This window comes from Giraffa tippelskirchi, chromosome 1 (assembly GCF_054371585.1).
Source record: "Giraffa tippelskirchi isolate mGirTip1 chromosome 1, T2T-mGirTip1v1.2.pri, whole genome shotgun sequence".
In the NCBI taxonomy this organism is placed as follows: Eukaryota; Metazoa; Chordata; class Mammalia; order Artiodactyla; family Giraffidae; genus Giraffa; species Giraffa tippelskirchi.
In genome coordinates this window covers 102,293,480-102,321,387 of record NC_137275.1, presented here as the reverse complement: position 1 = coordinate 102,321,387, position 27,908 = coordinate 102,293,480, and the positions used below count along the sequence as shown (strand labels likewise).

Here is a 27,908-nt window from a genome sequence, read left to right as displayed (position 1 = left end):
CATGGAGACCCAATTGCCTTCCCCTGGACCTTGGGGCCTTAGGGTAGATCCCCCACCCACCTAGGTTTCCTGGGGGAGCCCCGTGGTCCCACCCCTGTCCCCTTCCCCAGAGCAAAGGTGCTAGTGCAGAGCTGTACACCCCCTTGACTGCCCCCACTCCTGCCTGTGAACGATTACATATTACATCAAGATTGGGAAGAAAAGTATTTTAGATCACAAATCAGGAGAAAGAGGTGAATTTATAATTACTTTAAAATAAATTCTTGAAAAGCAGTGTTGCCTGTGTGAGACCCCTATATCAAATCATCTAAGTTGTCCTTGAATGGATAAGACTGACTGGGCCTCCATTTGTTTTCGTGTCTGTTAACGCTTTATGAGAAGCTGAGGATGTTAGGGGCAATATTACATAATCAATAGGCTTGAGCTTCCCTGGTGGCTTACAGGATAAAGACACATATGGGATGCATCTGAGCAGTTTTGCAGGATAGGTAAGAGCATGTATTAGTGGAAACTCCCCTAAAACTTAGTGTTTTAAAACTACAGCCTTATTCTTGTTGTTCAGTCACTCAGTCATGTCCGACTCTTTGTGACCCCATGGACTGAAGCATGCCAGACTTCCCTGTCCTTCATCATCTCGCAGAGTTTGCTCTAACTCATGTCCACTGAGTCGGTGATGCCATCCAACCATCTCATCCTCTGTCGACCACTTCTTTCCATGCCTTCAATCTTTCCCAGCATCAGAGTCTTTTCAAGTCAGTCGGCTCGTCCCATCAGGTGGCCAAAGTATTGGAGCTTCAGCTTCAGTATCAGTCCTTCCAATGAATATTCAGGGTTGATTTCCTTCAAGATTGACTGGTTTGATCTCCTTGCTGTCCAAGGGACTCTCATGAGACTTCTCCAACACCACGGTTAAAAAGCATCAGTTCTTCGGTGCTCAGCCTTCTTTATGGTCCTATTTTCAAAGAGCCTCTTGATGAAAGTGAAAGAGGAGAGTAAAAAAGTTGGCTTAAAACTCAACATTCAGAAAACTAAGATCATGGTCCCGTCTAAGATTTCGTCCCATCACTTCATGGGAAATAGATGAGGAAACAGTGGAAACAGTGTCAGACTTTATTTTTTTGGGCTCCAAAATCACCGCTGATGGTGACTGCAGCCATGAAATTAAAAGACGCTTACTCCTTGGAAGGAAGGTTATGACCAACCTAGATAGCATATTTAAAAGCAGAGACATTACTCTGCCAACAAAGGTCCGTCTAATCAAGGCTATGGTTTTTCCAGTGGTCATGTATGGATGTGAGAGTTGGACGGTAAAGAAAGCTGAGTGCTGAAGAATTGATGCTTTTGAACTGTGGTGTTGGAGAAGACTCTTGAGAGTCCCTTGGACTGCAAGAAGATACAACCAGTCCATCCTGAAGGAGATCAGTCCTGGTTGTTCATTGGAAGGACTGATGTTGAAGCTGAAACTCCAATACTTTGGCCACCTCATGCGAAGAGTTGGCTCATTGGAAAAGACCCTAATGCTGGGAAGGATTGGGGGCAGGAGAAAAAGGGGACGACAGAGGATGAGAGGTTGGATGGCATCACTGACTCGATGGACGTGGGTTTGGGTAAACTCCTGGAGTTGGTGATGGACAGGGAGGCCTGGCGTGCTGAGATTCATGGGGTTGCAAAGAGTCGGACACGACTGAGTGACTGAACTGAACTGAACTTCACATCCGTACATGACTACTGGAAATACTATAGCGTTGACCAGACGGATCTTTGTCAGCAAAGTGATGTCTCTGTTTTCTAATACAGTGTCTAGGTTTGTCACATCCTTTATTACATCACCATTTCTAATGGTTCAGTGTAGTTTGGTTCTCTGATAGAGTCTCACCAGATTGGGGCTGTGGTCCCTTCAAAGGACTTGTTTCCAAGCTTACACATGAGGTGGGGGCTGGATTCAGTTCTTGGGGGCAGTTGGCAGGAGGCTATCCTTTGTCCTTGTGATGTGGGCTTCTCGTTATTGTTTAGTCACCCAGTCATGTCAGACTCTTTGTAACCCCATGGACTGTAGCCTACCAGGCTCCTATGTCTGTGGAATTCTCCAGGCAAGAATACTGGAGTGGGTTGCCATGCCTTCCTCCAGGGGATCTTTCCGACTCAGGCATTGAACTGGCATCTCTTAGGTCTCCAGCAATGGCAAGCGGGTTCTTTAGCCCAATGCCACCAGGGAAGCCCGGGCCTCTCCACAGGGCTGCACAAAACATGGCAGCTTGTTTCATCAGAGCAAGTGAGCGACCTGAGGGGGGAAGTCACCATCCTTTTACCCTGATCTTGAGACATCCCACTGCTTCTGTTGATCCATATCTCAGTCTTTTGTCTGAAACTCTGACAGGTCTGAGATCCTACTTGCGAGTTAATGAGTTACCTTGCCACAGTTATTTATGTGAGTCTTTATGAGTGTGCACGTATACCTGGGTAGCATGTATATATCAGTATACAAGTGTATATGTATGTATACAAACATACATGCTAGCCAACAGTACACACACCATCCCACTGCGAGATCTCTGGATCAAGGATCAGACTGTCTCGTTGCCGAGTAAACTTATCCCTGGTTCCCCATGGGGGGAGAGAGTAGAGGCACATGTACCTGTGTGTGCAGGGGGGTTTATGCATAAATTCCAGGTTATGAAACTCAGAGCTTAAACAGATGGCTGACACATCTACTCCTGCTCTCCTCAGTAAGAAAGATCCTGTATTTTCTTCTGGAATAGAAACAAAGTCTCTTTTGAAGGAAAGAAGCCTAGAATGTGAGCACATGGCCCTGATGGGCAGGGGACAACCTCTAGTTCCTACAGGGCAGTAGCCAACCTCTCCCTTCTAAGGCGTGTCAACCATTTGCGCTTGCTGCATGCTAAGTCGCTTCAGTCATGTCTAACTCTTTGCAACCTTATGGACCTTAGCCCACCAGGCTTCTCTGTTCATGGGATTTGCCAGGCAAGAATACTGGAGTGGGCTGCCATGCTCTCTTCCAGAGATCTTCTTGACCCAGAGATCAAACCAGCATCTCTTAGGTCTCCTGCATTGACAGGCAGGGTTCTTTACCACTAGCACCACCTGGGAAGTCCTATTAACCATTCAAACAGCCTTTAAGCAAAGTTGCCCACAATCTTTACTCCAAAAACTTAAACTTTAAGCAAATCTGGAAAATGTCATGTCCATTTTATAAACTGAAAAAATAGGATGAAAGGCCAGAAATTTGTCCCCAGTAGTAAAGATAAGCAGGGTGCACACAGTCTCTCTGCCTGGATGTTAAACATTTACTCTATGGAATTTCATTAAATACATATAAACTTTTAAAGATTTTTTGACATCCCTAAATATTTTGAGCTGGACAAATAGAAAATACAAAACTCAGTCTTTGAAATAGATTTCCACAAAAACATGAAGTGACTTTTCACCCATCCCTTTCCTGGGTCCTGAGTCATCTTTGCCTGTTTTTCTTGACTCCTCAGACTCAGGTTTTACCATGTCTCAGCACTTGACTTCTCAACTCTTCCTTTGGTTTGTCTTTTCTGTCTCCTTGGGCACACCTCACGCTCTCCCTGCTGAATCACAGCAAAAGGTCTCTTGCTTTGACAGCCGTCTCTGTCTTCCATTTATACTACAATCCCATAGGAGTCTGGAATCTTCTTGATTCAAACCACTTCCCAGGATTTCCACCCCTCCCTCCCTGGAGAGTGTCCAGACAACGTCTTATTAAGTGCTTAGCTTTCGCTCCATTCTCTGAGTTGCTGAAATCATTTCTACACTAATGACCATTTTAGTCTACCTATTAGCCTTGTTAAATAATCATGGATTATAGAGACATTTGGGCTTCCCCGGTGGCTCAGATGGTGAGGAATCTGCCTGCAATGCAGGAGACCTGGGTTCAATCCCTGGGTTGAGAAGATCCCCTGGAAAAGGGAATGGCAACCCATTCCAATATTCTTGTCTGGAGAATCCCATGGACAGAGGAGCCTGGCAAGCTACAGTTCATGGGTTGCAAAGAGTCGGACACGACTGAGTGACTAACACACATATAGACATTTATGTGCCAAAATGTTTTTGTAGTATTATTCAAATGTCAAAAACTTCAAAATAATTAAAATGTTCCCAATGGGATTCTGGTTAAGTTACTGGTGTTAGACCCATACAATATGTTAGGGAGTTATCAAAAGTAACATTGTAGCAAAATAATTAATGAAATGAAAAAATGTTTTTAAAAAAGTGTTTAAAAATGTTAAGAGGAATAAACAAGATCATTAATAATATTTACCTGTGGTGGTTTTAAGGCAGGTGCATAAATTCTTTGATCTTTTTCTTTCAAGATATATAGCTGAACATGGAGTGCAATTAGCAACTCATCTGTAATCATTAGGACGTGGCAGAGGCGGCTATACGTGACTAGGTGCTAGAACTGGGATCTCTCCTCCGGATCGAAGGGCCAGCAACAAGCCATCACAGCAAACATTTCCTCAGGACAATGCGGGAACCACCTTTTAGGGCCCGCAGCCATGTCAAAGGGGTCCATGTCCATGTAGGGCGTTTGGCCGAGTCAAGAGCTAGCTCCCACAGCATCACTCTGAAGGCCCACAGGTCACTGGCACTGGAGAACTCATTATTAACCAGACTTCCAAGGGCTGTCCACCGAACCCGCCTATTTCCGTTGTCCCCTAGGCAATGATAGTTCATGGGGAACAAGTCTCTGGAGACGGCAGTCTGTGATCTTAACTTGAAGTGTTTCCTCAGTGATACAGTTCCTAGCAGCCCCATCTTGGTGGATGACTTCCCTTCTGGCCAGATAGCTCATTCCCCAGGCAATCTGAACAGTCATGTGAACCAAGTCTTGTTGAGAAACTGCCTGTGGATTACGGGCCTCTACTAATTGGCGCTGCCGTAAAAACAATCTAAGATTCCCCCAATTCATGTAAGGCAATAGCCCCGTGGGATTTTCTCCTTCTATACACACCCTGGTGATAGGAAGAAGATTTCCATGATGAAGACCTCGTAGCTTACAACTCTCAGTGAGCATCATTGTCACCTGAATTTCAGGAGCTTGATCTTTAACTGTTTTTACAAATACTTGGTTTTCTTTATTTGGATCTTTTTCTTTTTTTCCTTTAGCCACAGACTTTATTGTTTGAATGTTTGCAACTATTATTTTATACACTTTTAATTTTTTCCAAAACTCTATGCTCCATATTGCTAGGTCACTTCACTCTCCATTTTATTCTACATTTCCATCAAGCAGTGTTTCCCCAAATCACAATCTGCCTGATTGTGTGTTGTTGTTCAGTTGCTAAGCTGTGTCTGACTCCTTGTGATGCCATCGACTGTAGGCCACCAGGCTCCTCTGTCCATGAGATTTCCCAGGCAAGAATACTGGAGTGGGTTGCCATCTCCTTCTCCATATTTGGATCTTTTTCATCTACTAAAATCCCATGGAAAATATGCTCAAAATTACCTTACTGAAGTTCATCTTTTAGAGTTCTCCTCTCCCTGGATATTGCAATATCCTTCACCTTAGCTTTGGCCTCCAAAAGAGTGACACTTCTCAGGTCATTCTTCTGTCTTCTTTGAAGACAGAACTCTGCTTGAGTGAAAATAAAAACAAAAAACCAAACCCCATTGCTATGTCAGATAAGATATCATCAACATAGTTCAGAAGCGACAATGCAAAACAATGCTTTAAACAAAACAATGCTTATTATGCAATCTGAGACAAAGTGCACTCAGGAGGGAGCCTGATCACACTCTAGAAGAAAATGCACTCGGGAGTGAGTCTGGAATCAGAAGCAGCTTTGGTATTTGTTGGACTGTGATCCTCAGCCATTTTTGCCAAAACACGCAGAATGGATGGGTCTGATGCCCTGTGTGCTAGGCTGCAGACCCAATTTCTTAACACAGGGCAGATCACCTGGGCCAACCACCCCTGTACTCAGTGGGCAGAGCTGAGTCACTCTCCTGTCCTCATGGGGCTAGCGGGAGGGACTGACTGAAGACAAACTTCAAAGGGGTGTGATGCAGAAGGGTGCCAATTTTATTGATTGCAGCCCCATCCACTTCTTCTTCCATCTTCCTGGCTTCCTCCAATTCTCCTGGATTTAACACAAATTAACCTCAACTTCGGCCCCTTACCTAGATTTCTCAAGAATTTGATCTGGCTATAAATAGGAGGAGGAAAAAAATAAATAAGTCAAAAAACCTTTTTGCTTTGCTCAAAGACTCTACACAACCATCCTGCTTTTAAAAAATCTTATTCCCTTTCATCTCCTTTTATAATAGTTGAAAATAACATGAGGTGCTTTGGCCGAAAGTCAAGCTTGCTCTAGACCTGTGACTACCCTTTAAAGCCACAATCACACAAAGGCTCTGAAGAGCTCTACCTTCTCACCCCACTGCACAAACCCCAGTTCCTAGCTAGAGACCTAGGCCAGGATGCATTTCTTGGTCAGCCTGCTCAAGATGGATGCTTATGTAACTCTTACCTTCTTCTAAGCAAAAGCAGGAAATCTAGCAATTAGTTTTCTTTAAAATAAAGCAAGGCACGTTCAGGAGGTGGTTAAAATGGCAATAATTTCATACTAATTATTTTTCTAGATCATTTGAGGTGCTGGAGAAGACTCATGAGAGTCCTTTGGATGACAAGGATTTTGGCCAACTGATGGGACGAGCTGACTCACTGGAAAAGACCCTGATGCTGGGAAAGATTGAGGGCAAGAGGAGAAGGGAGTGACAGAGAAGGAGATGGTTGGATGGCATCACCGACTCAGTGGACATGAGTTTGAGCAGACTCTGGGAGATAGTGAAGGATAGGGAAGCCTGGCATGCTGTGGTGCATGGGGTCACAGAGTCAGACACAACTGAGTGACTGAACAACAACAAATGAGCATTAAAGTCATGTATATTGAATGCTCAGTGTATGCGACCATTGAATAAATTCACTCGGTTACTGTTGAATCACTGTGATTACTGTAAATGTAGAAACTGGCTGGAATTCCCCTTTCAAAAAAAAAAATTTGTTTTTAGGACTTCGATGTTGGGCCTGTGGTTAAGCATCCACCTGCCAATGCAGGGGACACAGGTTCCATCCTTGATTCAGGGATATCCCATATGCCATGGGGCAACTAAGCCTGTGTGCCACAACTACTGAAGCCCACATGCCCTGCAGCCCATGCTCCAAAACAAGAGAGTCCACATCAATGAGAAGCCCATGCATTGCAATTAGAGAAAGCCTGAGCATAGCAATAAGATCCAGTGCAGCCAAAAATAAATAAATAAGTGAAATTTTTTTTTTAAAAAAAAAAGATTGGTTCATGTCTAAAAAAAATTAGCATTGTTCAAGGTAATGCTTGCTTACAAGCATTTGGTTTGTTGGGAGAAATAATTACATTAAATTGTATCATATTAAAAAGGCCTCTCTTATAAACAGGGTCAAACATTGTATATTTTAAAATAATATTTATCATGTTTTGTTAGATATATTTGCTGCAGAAGATTAAAATGATACATATATATAAAAACCTCACTGTTTTTCCATCATCTAGATATAGCACTCTCAGCGTATTAGTGCATTTAAAAATTTTTTTCTTTCTTTATTTTTGGCTGCACTGGGTCTTGGTTGCTTTGCATGGGCTTTCTCTAGTTGTGATGAGCAGGGGCTACTCTTCATTGTGATGCATGAGTGATGGTTTCTCTTGTTGCAGAGCACAGGCTCTAGGTACAAAGGCTTCAGTAGGTGCAGCACATCGGCTTGGTAGTTGTTGTTTGTGGGCTCTAGAGCACAGGCTCAGTAACTGTGAATGTAGGCTTAGCTACCCTGAGGTATGTGAAATCTTCACAGACCATAGATCAAACCTGTGTCGCCTGCAGTGGCAGGAGAATTCTTACCCACTGCACCATTAGGGAAGTCCCTATGGATTTTTTTAGACACAGATGAATGGATAGGAGGGAGGGACAGAGGTGAGAGGGAAAGAGTGAGATTGGGTGACTTGATGGTATCTGGGTCCTTGTTGCATCATGGTCACTGTAATAGTTAGCTATTGCTGCCTAGACATCTCCTGAAAATGTTGAAGCTCAAAAATACAAGCATTCATAATCTAATTGCTTTTGTGGATTGGGAATGACTTAACTGGGTGGTTCTGGCTCAGTGTCTCGTGGGTTGTGGTCAAGTAGTCATTGGACTGTAGTCAGCTGAAAGACTGACTGGGGCTGGAGGGTCTATGCCCAGATGGCTCATCACAGGGCTACTGAAGAAACCTCCATTGCTTGTTGGCTCTTGGCAGGAGGACTCAGTCATTTCCTGCAGGCGCTTGTCCAAAGGCTTGCTTGAATATCTTCATGTCAGGGCAGCTGGCCTCCCTGGAGAGAGTGATCCAAGAGAGAGAGGAAGGAGGAAGCCACAATGCCTTTTATGACTTAGTCCTTGCAGTCATATACTGCCACTTCTGTTGTATCCTATTCATGATAGGCAAGTTACAATTTTAGCTTATGCTCAGCTGGAACCATTTGAAGAGAGAAGGATCCCAAAATTTTAGACTTCTCAAAACCACAAAATATTTTCATCATCTCATGTATTCCTCCTGCCGTATTTTGATTATGCTTTGTATCATTAATTATCTTGCTACAACATTATGTTAATAACTCTCTGAGATTACATTCTATGGGTAAACTGTCATTTGCTCAACCGGAATTCTATAGGGATTCTTGCAATGTGCTTGATATTTTACATAACGCTTCAAGAAACATTTTTGTACATAAATGTTTTTATAATCTATGATGATTTCCTTTGGTTAATTGTTTAGACTAGTGGGATAGAGTAAAATGGTCATTGGTATGAGAAAGTTTGGTGACCCAGGGAAATGAAGCAAATACCACCTGACAAGACATTGCCTGAACATTCTCTTGGAGGCATGGGGAGGGTTTGAACTCCTGGGAAGTGACTTGACCTGGGCAGATTTCAGAGCTCCAACAGGATCATCAGAGTAAGTGAAGAAGAGGGACAACTGTCAAGAGAAAAGACCTTCCTGGAGAGCCCTAGAGCCTGTGCTCCACAACAAGAGAAGCCTAGTGGATGCCCACACGCCACAGCTAGAGAACAGCCCCCACTCACTGCCACTAGAGAAAGCCTGCCTGTAGCAACTAATACCCAGCATAGGCAAAATAAACAAATAAATATTTTTAAAGCTAAAAAAGAAAAAGAAAGGCTTTCTTGCAGTGATTCAGCTAGGAGAGTGTGATACTGTGCTTTATATTAAGAAATCTGTGTTTGAGCTTCATCCCAGTTTCTGGCACAGAGCTCCTTAAAACCCTAAGTGATGAATTTCCTTAGTCATGAGAGCCATGCAGGTGACTTGTAGGGACTTCCCTGGTAGTCCAGTGGTTATGATTCCACTCCTCCAATGCAGGAGGTGAGGGTTCAGTCCTCAGTCAGGGAACTAAGATCCCACATGCCATGTGGTACCACCAAAAATAAATAAATATAAGAAAACAAAGGCAGAAAAAAAAATGACTTTTGGAAAAACTCCTAGACCACCTGAGGAGGGAAACTGGTTGCCAGGAGAGTTGGGAATTTTCAGTTCCACCCCATCTTCCCCCTCTAGGAGGGCAGGATTATAGACTGAGTTTAATCATGGATGGCCAATAGTTTAATCAATCATTCCTAAGTTATGAAGCCTCAAAAAAAAAAAAAAAAAACAGAAAAGGAAGGTTCAGAGAGCTTCTGGGCTCATGAACACCTGGAGGTGGTGGAAAAGTGGGGCGCTGGGAGAGCACAGAAGTGCAGTGCACCTTCCCACTTATCTTGCCCAGTGCAACTCTTCCAATTTTTTCCTGAGTTACTGCCTTTTATAGTAAACTGGTCATCTGGAATTGTCTGAAGCAGAAGGCAGTCACGTAGGCCTGAGCCACTAGCCTGTGGAATCTGACGGTATCTTTGGGTAGGGGTAGGGGTAAGTCACTCAGTCTTATCTCTTTTAAAAATTGAGTTAAAGGTAGGACACTCAGTTGATGTCAGAGAATTGCTTAATGATGTGTAAAAAACCTCACCAACATTGTAACTGAGGTCCTTATCCCTTTAGAGAAAATGAGACATGCCTATAAGTATGAGGAAGAAAGAGGTGAAGGGGCCAACAGTCCATAAGGGTGGCAAAATGATTACTTTAAATGGAAAATATTCATCATAGCAGATGCAGAAAGAACTCTTATTTGAATGTCATTATCAGAAAATACAGCTGCCAAATTCCCTCTCCCAGGGAATTTCCCATTTGAGCCAACACTCTTACAGGTGTAACTTTAGCAGTCAGAAAGAGAACCCTCACCAGGAAATTAATCTTCTAGAACCTTGTTCCTGACTTTCTCAGCCTTCAGAACTATGAGAAATAATTTGTTATTAAAGTCATCCAGTCTGTGATATTTTGTTATGATAGCCTGAGCAGGTTAATACAGTTTTATAAGCCAATGGTTCAAAGTGACCTCATGCTGCTGCTGCTGCTAAGTCGCTTCAGTCGTGTCCAACTCTGTGTGACCCCATAGACGGCAGCCCACCAGGCTCCCCCATCCCTGGGATTCTCCAGGCAAGAATACTGGAGTGGGTTGCCACTGCCTTCTCCACAAACTGACCTCACAGACATGTGACTCTGTGGTCTTTACCAGGGAGGCATCTTTGTAGACAAATTACTCTAGACCATCAGACCATCAGACCGTAAAACCACGAGATTCTCTCTCCACCTTGATTTTATATCCTTAGGGTATGGTTTTAGAAATTAGCATTCTCTCTGGTTTTCTACCTGACATTTACATATTTGTTGGGTATGAGTCTAGAAGGGACCAACTGTGAGGTAGGGGACCTGAGACAAGGAACACATGAGCCTAATATTCTTACTGGCAGTTGCCAGCTTTCATGGGGTTGTCAAAATCCCAATTCTTTTTTACCTCATTATCTTTCTCATGCTGCGACTTCCAGTCTCATTATCATCCATCCAGGATTAGAGATTAGTGAGTCCTTGATTGAAGGCATCTTATTTTTGTGGAGGGCCCAGAGCTTCATTTTTGCTACCTTGCAGCAACTTAAATTTTTTTCTTCTAGGCTACCTTTGGGAACAACTTTGGCCACAGAGCAGATCCTTTGATTTAGAAAAGATTTTATATTTAAGAGAATTTCTATGCGTTTTCATCCTAAACAAACATCCTACTGGTACTTTTGGAAGGGTCAAATTAGGAACACAGACACGCACACACAAAGATATACATACGTGCACACACAAACACACACACAAGTAGTACAGGGCCATCCTAAAATACTCCCCTACAAAATTAAAAAGCAGAAGTCACTCAAACATTAGTGCCATTCCCTTTATACTTGGGACTTCACAGACCCTAAAATAACGGTATGAGGCTGAAAAAGGAACAGAGCTAATTGGAAACACACTGAATTTTTTTTTTTTTCACCTGGATATGCTTTGGAGACCCCTGTATGCTGTCTTCTTAGTTCCTCATCCAAATTTTAGTTTCCAGTTACACTAAGATTATTTATAAGGGCAAAAGAAAATCTTAGAAGTCTCCTCCACTAATACTGATGGAAGTCTCATGATAGTCACAATGAAAAAAAGAGCAGATCCAAAAAGATAAAGAGAAAGCAATCAAAGCCTACCACCACAAAAAAATTCACCAAACCACAAAGGAAGACAGTAAGAAAGGAAAAGAACCAAAGAACCACAAAACAGAAAGAAATCAACAACATGGCTGTATTAAGCCACTACTTGGATCAGTAATTATTTCAAAAGCAAATGGATTAAACTCACCAATAAAAAGACATAGAGGAAGAATGAATCAAAGAAATAAAATCAACTATTATGTTATCTCCAACGACCCACTTTAGACTTAAGCTGAAATAGAGGAAAGTAAAGGAATGGAAAAAATATTCTATATGAATTATAACCAAAAGAGAGGACTGACTATACTTACATCACACAAAATAGAATTTCAGTTGAAAATGGTCAAAACAGACAAAGAAGGTAATTACATAATGATAAAAGAGTCAATTTAATAGGAAGACACCAACAATTATATGCTGTTTGTCCTTTGGCTTTTTGGGACTTATCAATTAACATACACCTAGCTGGGAAAGATTGAGGGCAGGAGGAGAAGGGGACGACAGAGGATGAGATGGCTGGATGGCATCACCCACTTGATGGACATGGGTTTGGGTGGACTCAGTGAGTTGGTGATGGACAGGGAGGCCTGACGTGCTGTGGTTCATGGGGTTGCAGAGTCGGACACGACTGGGCAACTGAACTGAACTGACAATCTCCCGTGTTCTTTTCTCCTGTTGTAAAATAAAGGATATTTATTCTAGAAAATTGGGCAATAAAAAATTTTCTTATTTTGTAAATAAGAATGCAGATTCCCTCAACTAGAGATAACATCATTAATATTTAATCTTACTAAAAAACTATTTGAACATATGTATGTATTCTGTCTCTCATTTTTACATTTTAACCTTTATTGGTTATATATTTCAGTTCAGTTCAGTTGCTCAGACGTGACCGACTCTTTGCGACCCCATGAATCGCAGCACATTATATATTTGCATATTCTTAAAAAAAAAATCTCAGGACACAGGATCACACATTAAGTAATGAACTTCTGGTTTAAAGGGGTGCCTGACACGATGTCACCTCAAAAAACTGTATGGTGTTTGAGGATTAGATAGGAATGTGTTGATATTAATATTTGGATTTGAAGGATGTATTATGGAAAGTCACTTGAATTCAATATTAGTTTACAGTTCTTAAATGATATAATTAAGAAACAGTGAAATGCATGATTCTTAAGTACACTATTCAATAAATCGTAATAAATATATACATTTGTGTAACCCAAATCCTCTGTGCATGCTCAGTCACTGAGTTGTGTCCCAATTCTTCTGCAACCTTATGGCCTGTAGCCCGTGAGGCTCCTCTGTCCATGGAATTTTCCCAGCAAGAATACTGGAGTGGGTTGCCATTTCCTACTTCAGGGGGATCTTCCCCACCCAGGGATCAAACCTTCATCTCCTGCATTTCAGGGCGATTCTTTACAGCTAAGCCACCAGGGAAGCCAACACAAATCCTCTCTAGATCACAAAATATGAGCATTACCACAGAATATTCCTTTGTGTCCATTCCCAGATTCTACTCTGGAAAACCACTCCTAGAGGCAATTATTTTTTCATCATGGATTGGTTTTGTCAACAACAGAATTTTAAATAAGTCCATCTGTGCAAGCCCTCTTTCACTCACCACGTGGAGATTTGTCTGTGCTGTTTTATGTATTAGTATTTCTTCCCTTTTATTGATAAATGGTATTTCCTTGAATAAATATATTCCAATTCCATCACATTGTTTATCTAGTGTCTGTGGATAGATGCTTGGTCTATTTCCAGCTTTTGACAACTATGATTAAAATGGCTATGAAAGATTCATGGATAGTTAGGGAAACATCATGAATCGTAAGGGAAATTCGAATCAACACTGCAGTGAGATATCACCTCACACCAGTTAGGTTGGCTACTATGAAAAACTAAAAAACAAGTGCTGGTGAAGATGTGGAGAAACTGGAATGCTTATGCATTGTTGGTGAAAATATAAAATGGTGCCGCCTCTATGGTAAAAGTATGGCAGTTCCTCAAAAAAAAAAAAAAAAAATAGAATTACCATATGATCCAGCAAGTCCATTTCTGAGTATATATACAAAGGAACTAACAGCAGAGTCTCAAAGAAATATTTACACACCCATGTTCATGAAAGCCTTATTCACAGTAAGAGGTAGAAGCAATCCAAGTGTCCATCAAGGGATAAAGGAATGAACACAATGTGGTTTACCCATACAGTGGACTATTACTCAGCTTTAAAAAGGAAGGAAGTTCTGGCACATACTATAATATGGATGAACCTTGAGGACATTGTGTTGAGTAAAATAAGCCAGTCACAGAAATACAACTACCATTTGATTCCACTTATATGAAGTAACCACAGTAGCCAAATTCACAGAAGCAAAAAATAGAATGGTGATTGTCAGGGATTGCAGGGAGGGGAAATGGGAAGTTGTTTCAGTTTTGCAAGGTGAAAAAATGCTGGATGAGGATATGTGGGTATACTTAATAGTATTGAAAAGTAAAGTGAAGGTGTTAGTCGATCAGTCATGTCTGACTCTTTGTGAACCCATGCACTGCAGCCCGCCAGGCTCCTCTGTCCATGGGATTCTCCAGGCAAGAATACTGGAGTGGCTTTCCATTTCCTTCTCCAGCGGATCTTCCCAACCCAGAGCTCTAACCGCAGTTTCCTGCATTGCAGGTAAATTCTTTACTGTCTGAGCCACCAGGGAAGCCCAGTAGTACTGAACTGTACACTTACAAACGGTTAACACAATAAATGTTATGATAATATGTATTTTTTAAAACAGACCATGACAAACTTAATTACCAATTTTTCTGTTAAGAATACTTAGCCAATGTCAAGTTACAAATATAGTCTCTTAGGCTTTTCTCAAGAACCTTCACTGGTTTAGTCTTCAGGAGTGGGTAATGATTTATTGCAAATTGATTTTTGAGTATGATATAGTATAGGGGTTCTTATGCCTTTGTCCCTGTGTTGATAGCCATTGTTTTATCACCATTTGTTCACTTATTTATTTTTGGTTGCACTGGCTCTTTTTCACTGCCTGGGCTTTCTTCAGTTGTGGTAAGTGGGGGTTACTCTGTTGTGATGCATGGGCTTCTCATTGCAGTGATTTCTCTTGTTGCAGAGCACAGGCTCTAGGCACACAGGCTTCAGTAGTTGCAGCACTCAAGGTTCAGTAGCTGTGGCTTGTGGGCTTTAGAGCTTGGGCTCAGTAGCTGTGGCGCATGGGCTTAGTTGCCCTGGGGCATGTGGAATCTTCCTGCACCAGGGATTGAACTGGTGTCCCCTGCATTGGCAGGCAGATTCTCATCCACTGTACCACCAGGGAAGTTCCATCACCGTTAGTTGAAATTAATTTGCTTACCTCACTGAATCATTTTAACACATTGGTTAAAAATTAAGGAAACATACAAGTTTGGGGTCCATTTTATAGCCATCTATTCTGTTCTATTGATTTATACTTCTCAGCTACCTCCTTGGTTAGGTTTTAAATATATTAAATGTAAATAGCCTGAAAGAGGAAAGAAGTGGATTAGAGAAAAAGACACTAAGAGGGAGTTGATGTTTCTGGCTTGTTCTTGAGTGAACTAACCCCTGCTTCCATCTGCCCCACCCACCACTCTGGCTGCCTTTATCAAGGACTTCAATAATCAGAAATAACAGTCATGAGTGGGTGTGTGCTAAGTCACTTCATCGTTCCGACTCTTTGTGACCCTATGGACCACAGCTTGCTAGGTTCCTCTATTCATGGGATTTTCCAGGCAAGAATACTGGAGTGGTTTGCTCTTTCCTCCTCCAGGGGATCTTCCTGACCCAGGGATCGAACCTCAGTCTCTGGCACCTCCTGCATTGGCAGGCAGGTTCTTTACCACTAGCACCACCTGGGAAGCCCAATAATAGCCATAGACTCTTCAGCACTAAGAAGTCAGAGAGAACTGTTCCAAAAATAGGGCCAGAGTGAAAGCTTAGCGATTCTCCCAACTTTCTGATCAAAACAGCTTTCTCCCCCAGACTGGCCTTGGTCTTACACTGACTAGACTCTATTTCTTATCAGACAGTCAGCACCAGGCAGAGCACTGCGGGAAGCAGGGATGACACTGGTCGTGGGAGGCACCCCTCTCTCAAGCAGGTGCTGGCTCACGAGTGCGACAAGCCCTGTCATTGCTGGCTGAGTCCGATCCGGGCACAAGGGGGACGGGGTGGAATTACAGAGGAACCCGACCCCAGCTGATACCTCAGCACAGAGTAAAGGCAGACATCTCAAGTTACCCAGCCTGGGAAATGCACACCCATTTCACTGCAGATGCAGCACACCTGCTCCAGTCTACTGCCTTCTCTGCAGGGCGGACACAGCCCCCAGCTGATCCAGCCCCTCTCCGAGTACTAGCAAAGGATGCTGCACTGTTAACAGCTTCAGTCCCACCTACTTAGACCTGCCTGTCCTCAGCCTGGTGGGCCACAGTTTGACGCCGGTGGCCAGGGTCCTCTCTGAAGGTCACCAAGTGTGGAAAGGACAGCAGCACGCCAGGTGGCTGACTTTCCAGCCTTGACATGAAACCAGGTGCTGAAACTCAGCTCTGGGCTGCAGATGGGAACCACTAAGGCTGCAGCCTGAACCACAGGTGACGACCATGCCGGCAGTCTGGCCGCCTGCGGGCCTCTGTCCTGGTCACACAGCTGGCCTATGGTAGGACCTGATCTCCAGCTCCAGGCTTTCCAACACACCTCCCTCCCCAGCAACTCAAAATCTGAAGAGAGCTTCAGAAACCGCAGCCCTTCTTGGCTAAGGTCAATTGAGAGAGGGTTACTTCTGGCAAATCTCGTCCTCAACAAGTGGACTCCCAACTTTTCAACGGAGGGGGAGGGCTGAGTAACAACCCTGCTGACCACGGCGAGGTCAAGTATCCCAGGACCCTGACACCATGTGGGGCGGCACTCGTCCATCCTGTCTTGCTCCATGCCGAACTTCCCTCCGTAGCCGTGCGAGGCTTCGGGTCCTGTTTTCAGCTCTTTCTCCTTGAGGGTCTGGTGTTCTTGAAACACATTCTCCTGCAGCTTGTGGATGCTTGGGAGGGAAGAGATGGAAGACGAACAAATCGGTCAGACAGCCAGCCAAGACATGCGTCTGTGCTTTCTGGGAGGACAGACAAGGACGTTATCTCTGCAATCTGTGAGGTTTCGTTCCCCGGAGGCTCCCCAGCCCGGCCTCCCTTGTGTTCACTTTACTGCACCTCCAGCTGCCCCCATCTACAGCAGTTCTCAGAGTCAGATGCAGGTTAATAGGGAAAAAAGTAAGTCTGAACACACACAGTGAGGCATCTCCAAGCCCCCTCAGAAGCTGGGGCTATGATGTGGACAGCATTCCACCACATGGAGGACAGCTCCTCGGGGTTCACCAGACACCTGACCCGGGAGAGCCAGCTGCATAAATGTCACCAGAGGCAAACGGGAGACAAAGCCAACAGGCTTGTCTCTGGCCACCTGATGCAAAGAGCTGACTCACTGGAAAAGTGATGCTGGGAAAACTGACGGCAGGAGGAGAAAGGGGTGGCAGAGGTTGAGACAGTTGGATGGCAGTACCAAGTCAATGGACATGAGTTTGAGCAAATTCCAGGAGACAGTGAAGGACAGGGAAGCCTTGCACGCTGTGGTCCATGGAGTCACAGAGTCAGACATAACTGAGCGACTGATCATCAAGATCTACAGAATTAATTTATCTTGCATAACTGAAACTTTATGCCAACTGCACAACAACTTCTCATTTTCCTCTCTCTCCAGCCTCTGACAACCACTGCTGTATTCTCTTCTTCTGTGAGAATCACTATTTTAGGTAGCTCATAAAAGTGTATGTATTTATATATGTACTACTGATATTTTAAGTACCTCTTTAAGTGCGTGCATTTTTGTCATTCTGTAATTGGCTTATCTCACCCTTATTATAACTTTTTGTGCTACATCTAAATTGTGACCATGAAAACATTAAAATCAGTTTCCACATGTTGCTTACAAGCAAAAAAAGAAAAAGTATATTGGATTACATCAAAATAAAATTTTTGTGTGGCAAAGGGTGCCATCAAAAAAGCGAAAAGACAACCCATAGAATGGGAGAAAATATTTGCAAATCATACATCTGATAAAGGAGAATATATAAAGAGAATACATACACTGAGAATATATAAAGAACTCTTACAATAAAATAATAAAAAGTCAAATACCTAAAAAAAAAGCTTTTAGACATTTCTCCAAAATAGGTATTTAAATGGAAAAATAAGCATAGGAAAAGATTTTTAATATCGTTAGTCACTAGGGAAATGCAGATCAAAACCACATGAAATACTACTTCATATTCACTAGTATAGCTATAACTATAAAGACAGATAATAGAAAGTGTCAATGATACCTGAAATATTGTTGGAACCCTCACATATTGTTAGTAAAAATATATACAGTACAGCTGCTCTGAAAAACAGATTTGCAGTTCCTCAAAAAGTTAAATGTAGAACTATCACATGACCCAGTAATTCTCTCCCAGGTATACACCCAAGAGAAATGAGAGCATGCATTCACACAAAAACTCTACATGAATATTCACAGCAGGAGAGTTGTCAAGTCAGAAAGTGGAAACAATTCAAATGAATAAACAAAATGTGGTATATACTTACAATGGAAATACTTCTACACGCTGCTAACATCAATGGCCACTGAAAACACTATGTTACGTGAAAAAAGCCCAGTCACAAAATCACATTGTATGAGTCCAATTATATGAAATGTCTAGAATAGGCAAACTGATAATGAGTCAATGAATGGTTATTTAAGCCTGGTTGGGGGGGGGGGCCGGCAACTGTGTGAGAAGGAATGGAAACTGACTGCTAATGATTGAGTACTGAGTTTCTTTTTTTTTTTTTTTTTTTGAGTACTGAGTTTCTTTAGGGGAGATAAAAATGTTCTAAGGATGTGTAATATTGTTGGTAGGAATGTATGTAGCAACTGTGGAAAACAGTAGGGAACTATCATACTGTTTTTCCAAAAAACTAAAAATAGAAGTAACTATATGAATACAGAAATTCCACTCCTGGGTATGTATATGAAAAAAACAAAAACACTAATTCAAAAAGACACAGGCACCGATGTTCTCAGAAGCATTATTTACAATAGCCAAGATATGGAGGCAACCTAAGCGCCCATCAACATGTGAAAGGATAAAGATGTGGTACATACACATATACAATGGAGTACTCCTCAGCCATAAAAAGTGATTGTATCTTTCACTATTTGCAACAACATGGAGGATATTATGCTTAGTGAAATAAGTCAGAAAGACAAATACCATATATTATCACTCATATGTGAAATCTAAAAAATAAGGAGCAACCTAGTGAATATAACAAAAAGAAACAGACTCAGAAAACAAATTAGTGGTTACCAGTGGGGATAGAAGAGGGAGAGCAAAATGGGGGCAGGGATTATAAAATACAAATTTCTATATATGTAATGAATAAGTTACAAGCATAATGTTCAGCAAAGAGAATATAGCCAATATTTTATATTAGCTATAAATAAAGTATAAACTTTAAAAATTGTGAACCACTATTTGTACACCTAAAACTTATATAAGATTGTAAGTCAACTATACCTCAATTTTAAAAAAAGGTCTAAAATTAGATGGTGGTGATGGTTGCACAAACCTGTAGACACTTTAAAAAATTATATTCTTTAAATGGGTGAATTGTATAGTACATGAATTATCTTAATCAAGCTGTTTTAAAAATGCAGGGATACTGCCTCTGAGGAGCATACTGGTAGACCGAACACAGCTGAGGAAAGAATCTGAGCTTGAGGATATCTCAACAGAAATCTCAAAAACTGAAAAGTAAATAGAACAAAAACTGGGGGGAAAAAAGTCAGACTATCCAAGGAACATAAGATAACTACAAAAGGTGTAATGGAAATATCAGACGAAGAGAAAAACCAGAGGAACAGAAGAAATATCTGAATCAATAATAACTGGGGGGACTTCTCTGGTGGTCCAGGCATTAAGAATCCACCTTGCAATGCAGGGGATGGCGGTTCGATACCTGATTGGGGAACTAAGACCCCACATGCGGCATGACAACTAAGTCCATGTACCACAACTACTAAGCCACAACAGTGAGCTCACATGCCACAACTAAGATCTGAGGAAGTCAAAAATAAACAAATAATGACTAAAAATTTCACAAATTAATGTCAGACATCAAACCCCAAATATAGGAAGCTCAGAGAGTACCAAACAGGATACATATCAAAAAAGGGAAAAACTCAACTATACCTACACATATCATTTTCAAGCTATAGAAAATAAAAGTCCTGAAAGAAACCAGGAAAAAAAAAAAAACCTACTGTGGAACAAAGTTAAGAATTATATCCAACTTCTCAGAAAAAAGCAAGCAAAAAGAGAGTGAAGTACAATATTTAAAGTATTGAAAGAAAGAAAACACCAATCCAGAATTCTGTACTTTACAAAATTAATCTTTCAAAAGTAAAGGAGAAATAAAGACTTTCTCAGAGAAACAAAAACTGAGGGAATTTGTTGCTAGTAGGCCTATCTTGCAAGAAACGTTAAAAAAAAAAATTCTTAGAGGAAAGGAAAATGACATAGGTCAAAAAATCAGATTTACCTAAAGAAAGGAAGAGCATCAAAGAAGGAATAAATAAAGGCAAAATAAAAATGAGGGATAATCACAGAAACAAAATGAAGGAAAGGAAGGAAAAAGGAAAAAAGCAACACTGCTTGATGGAAAAAGACAGTGTACAAGAAGTACTATGAATTAAAGCCATGCCAGGAAAAAGTAATTTTGTTAGAAATAAACCACAAAATGGATAAATTACATGCATGTAACCAACAGCCGGCAATCGCATATTCCCAACAAATCAGACATACCTACATCCCTGATGAAATTCTGGGGTCTATGTCCAGTGTCTACAAAATGTTGGCAGTAATCATTATGGGGATTTAAACTCTGTGTTCCCTAAAGAAAAAGTCAAAATTAAATTAATAGCTTTCACTCTGATGACAGATACATTAACTCGGAGCTTTATTTTTTATTATGAGGCCAAGCAAAATATAAGCTAACTGATAGATTTAAAAAATAAAAAACATCACTACTAAAATGATAGTTTACAATTCAGTTATCTACAGACATTAATAGCCAAGCATCAGAAGAGCATTTCATGAATAATTTTAAATGATATTTTATTTTACAATAAAAATGATCCCTCAATAACTGAAAAAAAATCTTGAACATAAATAAGTATTTAAAATCTTTTCAGGCAAAGGGCTGAAACATGAAAAGTTAAAAGATTTGAAAATTATTTACCTTAAGAAAAGTACTAGAATCTTTATAAATCTCTTCTTCATATGGCAAATTCTCTTCCTCCTGTTGCATTTCTAATTCATCCTTAAAAAAGGAAGATTAAGTAGATATTTTATGTTTAAGAGGAATCTTATGTATTATATCGTAAGTATTAAGACTCATAAATATTTTATTTCCCTAAGACGTAAATTTTTCAAATTACCATTAAAGTCAAACATTGAAGTCTTTGCTTTATCATTACCTGTAACTAGCTATGTTTATAATAAAAATTTCCTTTTCATTCTCAATAATAACTGTCTATAACTACTAATTCTGTTGACTAAGTTATCTATATTTACCTTAGATATAATACTTTAAATTATTAGAATTTAGCTTAAATCATGAAAGACAGGCCCACCAATGGGGCAATTTTACTTCTACTAGAGCAAACCAAAAGAAATCGCTATTTTATAGGTCAAAAATGTTAAAATATTAGGAAGTGTATATGCTTTAATCTAACATAATCACAAATATTTAAGTTATATATTAGAATACATCAAATGCAACCAACACACAATATTTTTGTTTCACAAAGATGGGTCCAACTCTTTGCGACCGCATGGACTGTAGCCTGCCAGGCCTCTCTGTCAGTGGGATTTCCTAGGCAAGAATACTGGAGTGGGTTGCCATTTTCCCCTCCAGGGGATCTTTCAAACCCAGGGATTGAACCCACATCTCTTATGTCTCCTGCACTGGCAGGCACATTCTTTACCACTAAGCCACCAGGGAAGCCCAACACACAACATAGTTTTTATGAAATTAGGTAATTATACTTAGAGATTTACTCAAACTATTTATTCTCATTTGTTAAATACAGCTGTATAACAATTAATTCGAAAAAATGGAGATAGGTTTTTTGCCCTTTACTTTTTTTTCACCTAAATAATGCAACTACAAGTTCAGAAGTTGGGTTTTTTTGCTTGGGCCTCTGTTAAAAATGCTTCTACACTGTCATCTAGCCCATGGATTCTCAAAATATTTTAATTGCACTACCCTATATTGTTAAGATGGAATAATACAACTCACAAAAGACAGTGTAGCCTCCTGAAAATTGATCCAATTATCCAACGTTACTGGTACATCTACCTCCTTGCTCTTATTTAAGAATGTTGTTGCCTAGAGCTTACTAGGCATTACGCTTAGTGCTTTACATACATCACCTGATGTAAATTGATATAAGTGGTGACATATATGCTACTGACGTTATTTAGTGTTTTGTTAAAATTCAACTTTTGTCAAATTTGTTTTCCTAAATAAGACTCTACAGATTGTAAGGACTTATTTTTCTCTTGCCCAAAACATTGCCCCATTCTCTACTCGCCTTGTATTCTTCCATCTTGTCTTCATCTGTCTCTCCTTCATCCTGATACTTACGTTTTGCGTTTGGAACAGAGGTATCATAGGAAGCCCTGAAAATTAAAACTGAAATATCACTCACAAATACATAAGATGTATACATGCATCCATTAATATTAAAGAACAGTTTTAAAAAGACAGAACAAGACAAATTTTTCCTGACTAAACAGTATCCATTCACTTGGTTTATAAATTTTAAAAGTATCACAACCTGATTAATAACTTTGTACTTTATTTTTGAGAAATCAACCAAATGAGAAAATAAGTTTTTATAAGGTATGTATGGCAAAGAGAAATTTCTACATTACATACCATTCTAATCTGTCTTGAGTGAAATTGATGTTCTAATTGGTAACTACAATACTGAAAAATTCTAAATGCTTTATGAACTATCAAATGAGTATCACTTTTAGGGTAAAGTACTTTTTTTTAAATAAGGATTTTTAAAATAAAATTATATATGGTACATAAGCTAATTCTCAGTCTAACATTCCATTTTCTAACTAGTTCATAAATGAGAACTTATATTAAGAAAATAAGCATTTCATAACTCATAGACAATAAAAATCAATGTTTTCCAAATTGGTATGCTGATGCTTATCATAACAACATACTTGATACCTAAGATTATTGTTTATTAAAGCAATGATCCTTTTGCAAATATTAACATATCGCTTATAAAAAGCAATTATTCTACTGACCTGCAAGTTTCTCTTGTTTCAGCAATTTCTCTCTGCTCATCTTTGCTATTTAACACAGCACCAATGCTGTCGGCACTTTCAGCTCCCAACTGAGAAAAGGCAAAAATCAAAATTAGAACACAATGCGCTGAATATCCTTTCTAGCCATCTGTAGCAGCATTTAATACATCAAATATTAAAAAAAAAAAAAAGAAAGAAAGAACTATCCCTAACTACCATAGCAAGCAAACGGACTATTGACCTTGCAGGAAAAACAGAAGTACCTTGAAACAAAACCACGTTATTTAAGAATGATTTGGACAGCTGAAAAGTATTTTATGCTTTAAGTTATATCAGTATAACTTATAGTTATATCAGTATATCAAAACAATTAACTTGAGCCAATCTTCTTTTAAAGTAAATAATAAAACACGTAGTAGTAATAGTAACAAAAAAAAGCAGCTAACAGTGTTTATAGTTTGATAGGCATTATGTTAAACACTTTTCATCCATCTGTGTACCATTCCTTATTTATTTTATATGGTACATATACTTCATGTGCTATACCTTATTTATCCCATATTGTAATAAATACCTATTTGGTTTTATTCAAACCAAGTCTTTATATAATGATTACAAGCACAATACTAAACTTTCCAAATACCTGAAAAATAGTTATGCAAATTATGGCTGGCAGTTGGGGAAATTTTGCAAAATACAAATGCAAACAAATCACTAGTTGAGATAAGTCTGGCTACAAACTGTGGCATCAATTCACAGAAAAATTAAAAACCAAACCAAAGGTATAGAAAGCAATTTATAGGCCATGAGGAATCACTTAACATTTTTAAGCACAATAAGAGCATGAGGAAGTCTGCATTAAATAGCCCCTTGAGCTCAAAAAAGGTGAGAAAGCATACAATACTAGCGCCCAGTCATTATTAAACAATTTTTATTAAACAATTATATTAATTTCCACTGCCTCTTTAGACTATTCCATGACTCCCCTAAAGTTTCCCCACTGATAAATCTCTTCTAATATATTAACTGTTCTGATATTTTAATTCTTCCATAAAATTTTCCTGATCCCTCCTCTGTTTTGTCAGAAAACACATCTACTTCCTGTAGGGGAAATGCTTTTTAACCTTCTTCCCATGAAAGCGACTGACTCCACTCCCTTCAGTTCTCAGATAAACACAAGTCACTTTCTCAGAGAGTTCTTCTATGAACACTAGAGAGAGAATAGGTAGTCTCCTTCCATTTTTCCCTTACCTCCTCATTTTCTCATTCAGATAAAAATACAAACTAATTTTGTTTTACTTTTGTTTATTCCCTATTTATATTATTTTATATTTGTACACCTCAATTATTTTATGTTTACTTTTGTCTACTTCTCCCCGCATTGAATTGTTAGCTCACTGAGGAAGAACTCTGTCCTGTTGATATCTATATGTTCAGGAGCTATTATAAAGTCTGACTTATAATAGATGCTCAATAAATATGTGAATAAACCAATGAGATTTCTTGCCAAGGCCTAAATTAGAATACGATGTTTTATAAGACAAACGCTTTAGATCAAATTGTGCTTACATACATAATCATCTTGTGTTCCAACATTTTTTTTTTTTTAATTGTGGAATGACTGGAGTAATTAAATAGACTTTCCATCGTGGGTGGGTGGGTGTGTGCGTGCTCAGTTGTGTCCAATTCTTTGTGATTCCCCCTTGACTGCAGCCCACCAGGCTACTCTGTCCATGGAATTTTCCAAGCAAGAATACTGGAGTGGGTTGCCATTTCCACTGTGGTAGCACTAAATATATTATTTGAATAATTATGACAATTTGGTATCCTTTGGAAGTATATTAATTTTTAAAAACAAAGCTACAAGCTAAAAAGCAGGTGTAAATTACTGGTGGCAGCATCAATGGCCACAATCATAGTTTGTGCCTATACACTGCACCTGATATCTTCATCCAGCAGCCAAAAGCAAATCAAGCAAATTATATACGTTGAGTTGTGCTCTACTTTGAAGTTCATGAATCAACAAAAACTTATTAAAAAACTTATTAAAAACTAACTTTGGGTAAGAAACAGAGTTAGGGTAGAAGATTAACCCAACTGGAATTGTATTTATGAGTTAGTGATGTACAGTAGTGGACCCAACATTCAGGACAACAGACACACAGAGAGAGAAAAGCCTAAACCAGGGAGTTCCAGACCAAGTTTCATCACAAAGTTCTGACCACGGCTGTGCCATAAAGGATAGAAACCAGAAAGAAAGGACACTTCTTAAAAATTATAAAGTCTATTATATTACACAAATAACTTTCTGGAGAGCAACCAGTCTTGTTCACATAGTAAGTGAAAAAAAAAGGCTGCTGGTAAAGTGGAAGTCTACCATTGATGATATTGGCCATCCTCACCCAGGTGGAATGGTTTCTAACCAGTTATACCAAGAAGGAGCCAGGTGTATTGAAAAGAGCACTGAGACGCCTAACACTGAAGCTGGCAAACTTAAGTTTTGTCACCTTCAGCGTGTAAGGGAAATTCTTTGAGCTTTATTTTCTTCATCTATAAGACCCAGATAGCATCTGACTTGTATGATAAAATATAACATATGTAAAAGTTTGTCAAGTTCTTTGACACATACAAGGGACTTAATAAACAGTAGCCATTAGTAAATGCTGTACACTATGTAAGTTCTCTAATGGTAGGATAACCTATTATTCATAGCTGAGTTACCAACATCTACAAGAGTTCCTGGTACATAGTAAGACATTCAAGAAATAATTCCTTATGTATGTATTTTGAGTCAAATATAGGTCTGAATTCAAAACTTAAGTGTAAAAATCTTACTTGGTTGTAATAAAGAGCCACTGGATATTTTCAAACATAACATGATAAAAGCAATTGGGATAAAGAAGGCTTGAAAAAGATATCTGATTTGTCAAAAAATCATAATGTCAGAGGCACAGAAACAGATCTGATTCCAAACACCCATTTTTTTTTTTTTTTGGCTTACACCACGGGACTTAAGGGATCTGAGTTCCCAAACCAGGGATTGAACCCAGGCCACAGCCATGAAATCGCAGAGTCCTAACCACTGGACCAACAGAGAAGTCCCTAAACACCGACATTTTAAACGCTATACCATAGATCTTTTCATGTCATAAAAGAAGCTATATCTTTGATTTTCATTTACTAAAGCCAAGACTTAAAACAGAAAAAAATTACTATTTTTGAATAACTATTAAGATTCCTCATTAAAGCTTATGAGCATTTCCCCCATCACTTTTACTGACCCGAGGGGTAGAAAGGAAAACACAGCCTCTGACTTTAAGCAAAGATGTGCATGTGCATTTTCTGCACGTGTACTCTACTAATCAGCACGTGTCAACTTACACACAAGAAGCAGTGAAGATAAGCTTTGGACAGACAAACCTGGGTTCAACTTACTGGCCTAGCGGTTAACGACTCGGGGGAAAAGTTAGTTAACCACCGGCGCCTGTGTTTCATTATGTGAAGATAATACTACCCCTTTCAGAGATTTGTTGTGACTGATAAAAGAATTCAAACGTTTAGCTGTGGGTAATGACGAGGATACGGTACACAGCACAGTCGACTGCAACACCCATGATGCAGAACCTAAAATTTACACTCAGGCTACTTCCAATGAGGCCTTTAGATATTATCCCAGAAAAAAACACTGTAAACCTATTTCACAATGAAGCCACAATCTCATGAATCAGGCGCTGATACGAGAAAACCAAGACACAAACGACTACTTAAAAAGTGAAGAGAAACTGAGGGGATAACGAGTCCCCTTTCCTCGCGTGAACCGCGATAACTTATACACAAACACCCAAGTTTTGTATCCTCGTCACTGAGCACTGTGCCAGACACCTAGCGGGCATTCCATAAATGATGCTGAAGACCACGCGTGGCGGTCGGTTTAGCACCACCACAAAGACCACAACATGAAAGGGGAACGATTCGGGGCACAGAGGGTAGGCAGGTCCCAGCATTAAAGTCTCGAGACCAGAAAGGGATGCCCCGTGGCAGATGAGGAGGCGGAAAAGCGAGGCGAAAAGGACGGGGAACGCCGCGCACGCGTATTCGCGACCCCTCCCTGGGCCGCGGACCTGCTGCGCGAGAAGCTGTCGACGTAACTTCTGCCGCTCCCGGATCTCCTGCAAGCGGCTGTCCATGTCCCGACTTGTTTTCCACTACCTCGAAAATTGGCAATTAGCGGATGAATCCTTGTCCCAATTTCTCTTCGGAATCTGTGGAACACAAAATTTTCCAGCCGCTTCAGGAGGCGGGTACCCAATACCCTCTCCTCAGGAGGCCTTTCCGGCGCGGCCGGAATTTTGCGCCACGGGACCCGGAAGTCCCGCCTCCTCCTGGACGCCCGCGATTTGACGCCATTTAGCAGAGGCCCAATGAGTGTCCTGCGGCGCAGGGGGCGTCACGGAAGGTGTCCGCCCTTCCGAGAGCGCGGGCTGTCAGAATGGTGCGGGCAGGTGGCCTGGCTTCTCACTGTCCTCTCCTGGGACTGCAGCCTTCCTAGGTCTGTTAGCACTGTTTCCGAGTTGTGGGTCGTATTGTCGATTCCCTTTTTCAATAATTCCCCAGTTGCCAGTGCTGACGTTTTAAAAATTGCTGGGTACCAGGTTTTTTGCTAAAAGCACAGGCTCGAGTCCGATTGCCGGGTTTAAACCTGGGACTGTCCTTTACTAGCTGAATGGCCTTGGCTAGTTAATCACCCTCTTGTGCCTCTGGTTTTCTCA

At 40.4% G+C, this 27,908-nt stretch overlaps 1 protein-coding gene, 1 long non-coding RNA gene and 1 pseudogene across 19 annotated transcripts; 1 reads left to right on the top strand and 2 right to left on the bottom strand.

Moving 5' to 3' along the window:
• Positions 1-347: 347 nt before the first annotated feature.
• On the bottom strand, positions 348-27,482 carry LOC145505270 (N(6)-adenosine-methyltransferase non-catalytic subunit METTL14-like). Of its 17 annotated transcripts, none has more exons than XR_014052932.1 (8): positions 27,261-27,482; positions 23,140-23,228; positions 22,404-22,491; positions 21,047-21,127; positions 20,611-20,698; positions 10,960-11,150; positions 5,492-8,388; positions 3,134-3,593 (listed from the first exon to the last, which is right to left on the bottom strand). XR_014052932.1 is itself a non-coding variant. In XM_081487013.1 (7 exons), exons 1-6 carry the CDS (start codon positions 27,324-27,326, stop codon positions 5,493-5,495), a joined length of 537 nt encoding a protein of 178 aa, XP_081343139.1. In that variant the 5' UTR covers positions 27,327-27,482; the 3' UTR covers positions 348-969; position 5,492. The 17 variants fall into 17 exon arrangements, 7 of the variants coding, with proteins under 7 accessions (XP_081343139.1, XP_081343145.1, XP_081343148.1 ...); XR_014052935.1 differs by having other exon boundaries at positions 3,134-3,590; XR_014052939.1 differs by lacking the exons at positions 3,134-3,593; positions 5,492-8,388 and adding an exon at positions 348-969.
• On the top strand, positions 2,063-6,939 carry LOC145505739 (uncharacterized). The gene is made up of 2 exons (XR_014053248.1): positions 2,063-2,272; positions 6,628-6,939. It is a non-coding gene; the product is annotated as an uncharacterized LOC145505739 (long non-coding RNA).
• On the bottom strand, positions 4,242-5,159 carry LOC145505259 (tyrosine-protein kinase RYK pseudogene; annotated as a pseudogene). The gene has a single exon (XR_014052922.1). The product of XR_014052922.1 is annotated as a tyrosine-protein kinase RYK pseudogene (transcript).
• Positions 27,483-27,908: the final 426 nt, after the last annotated feature.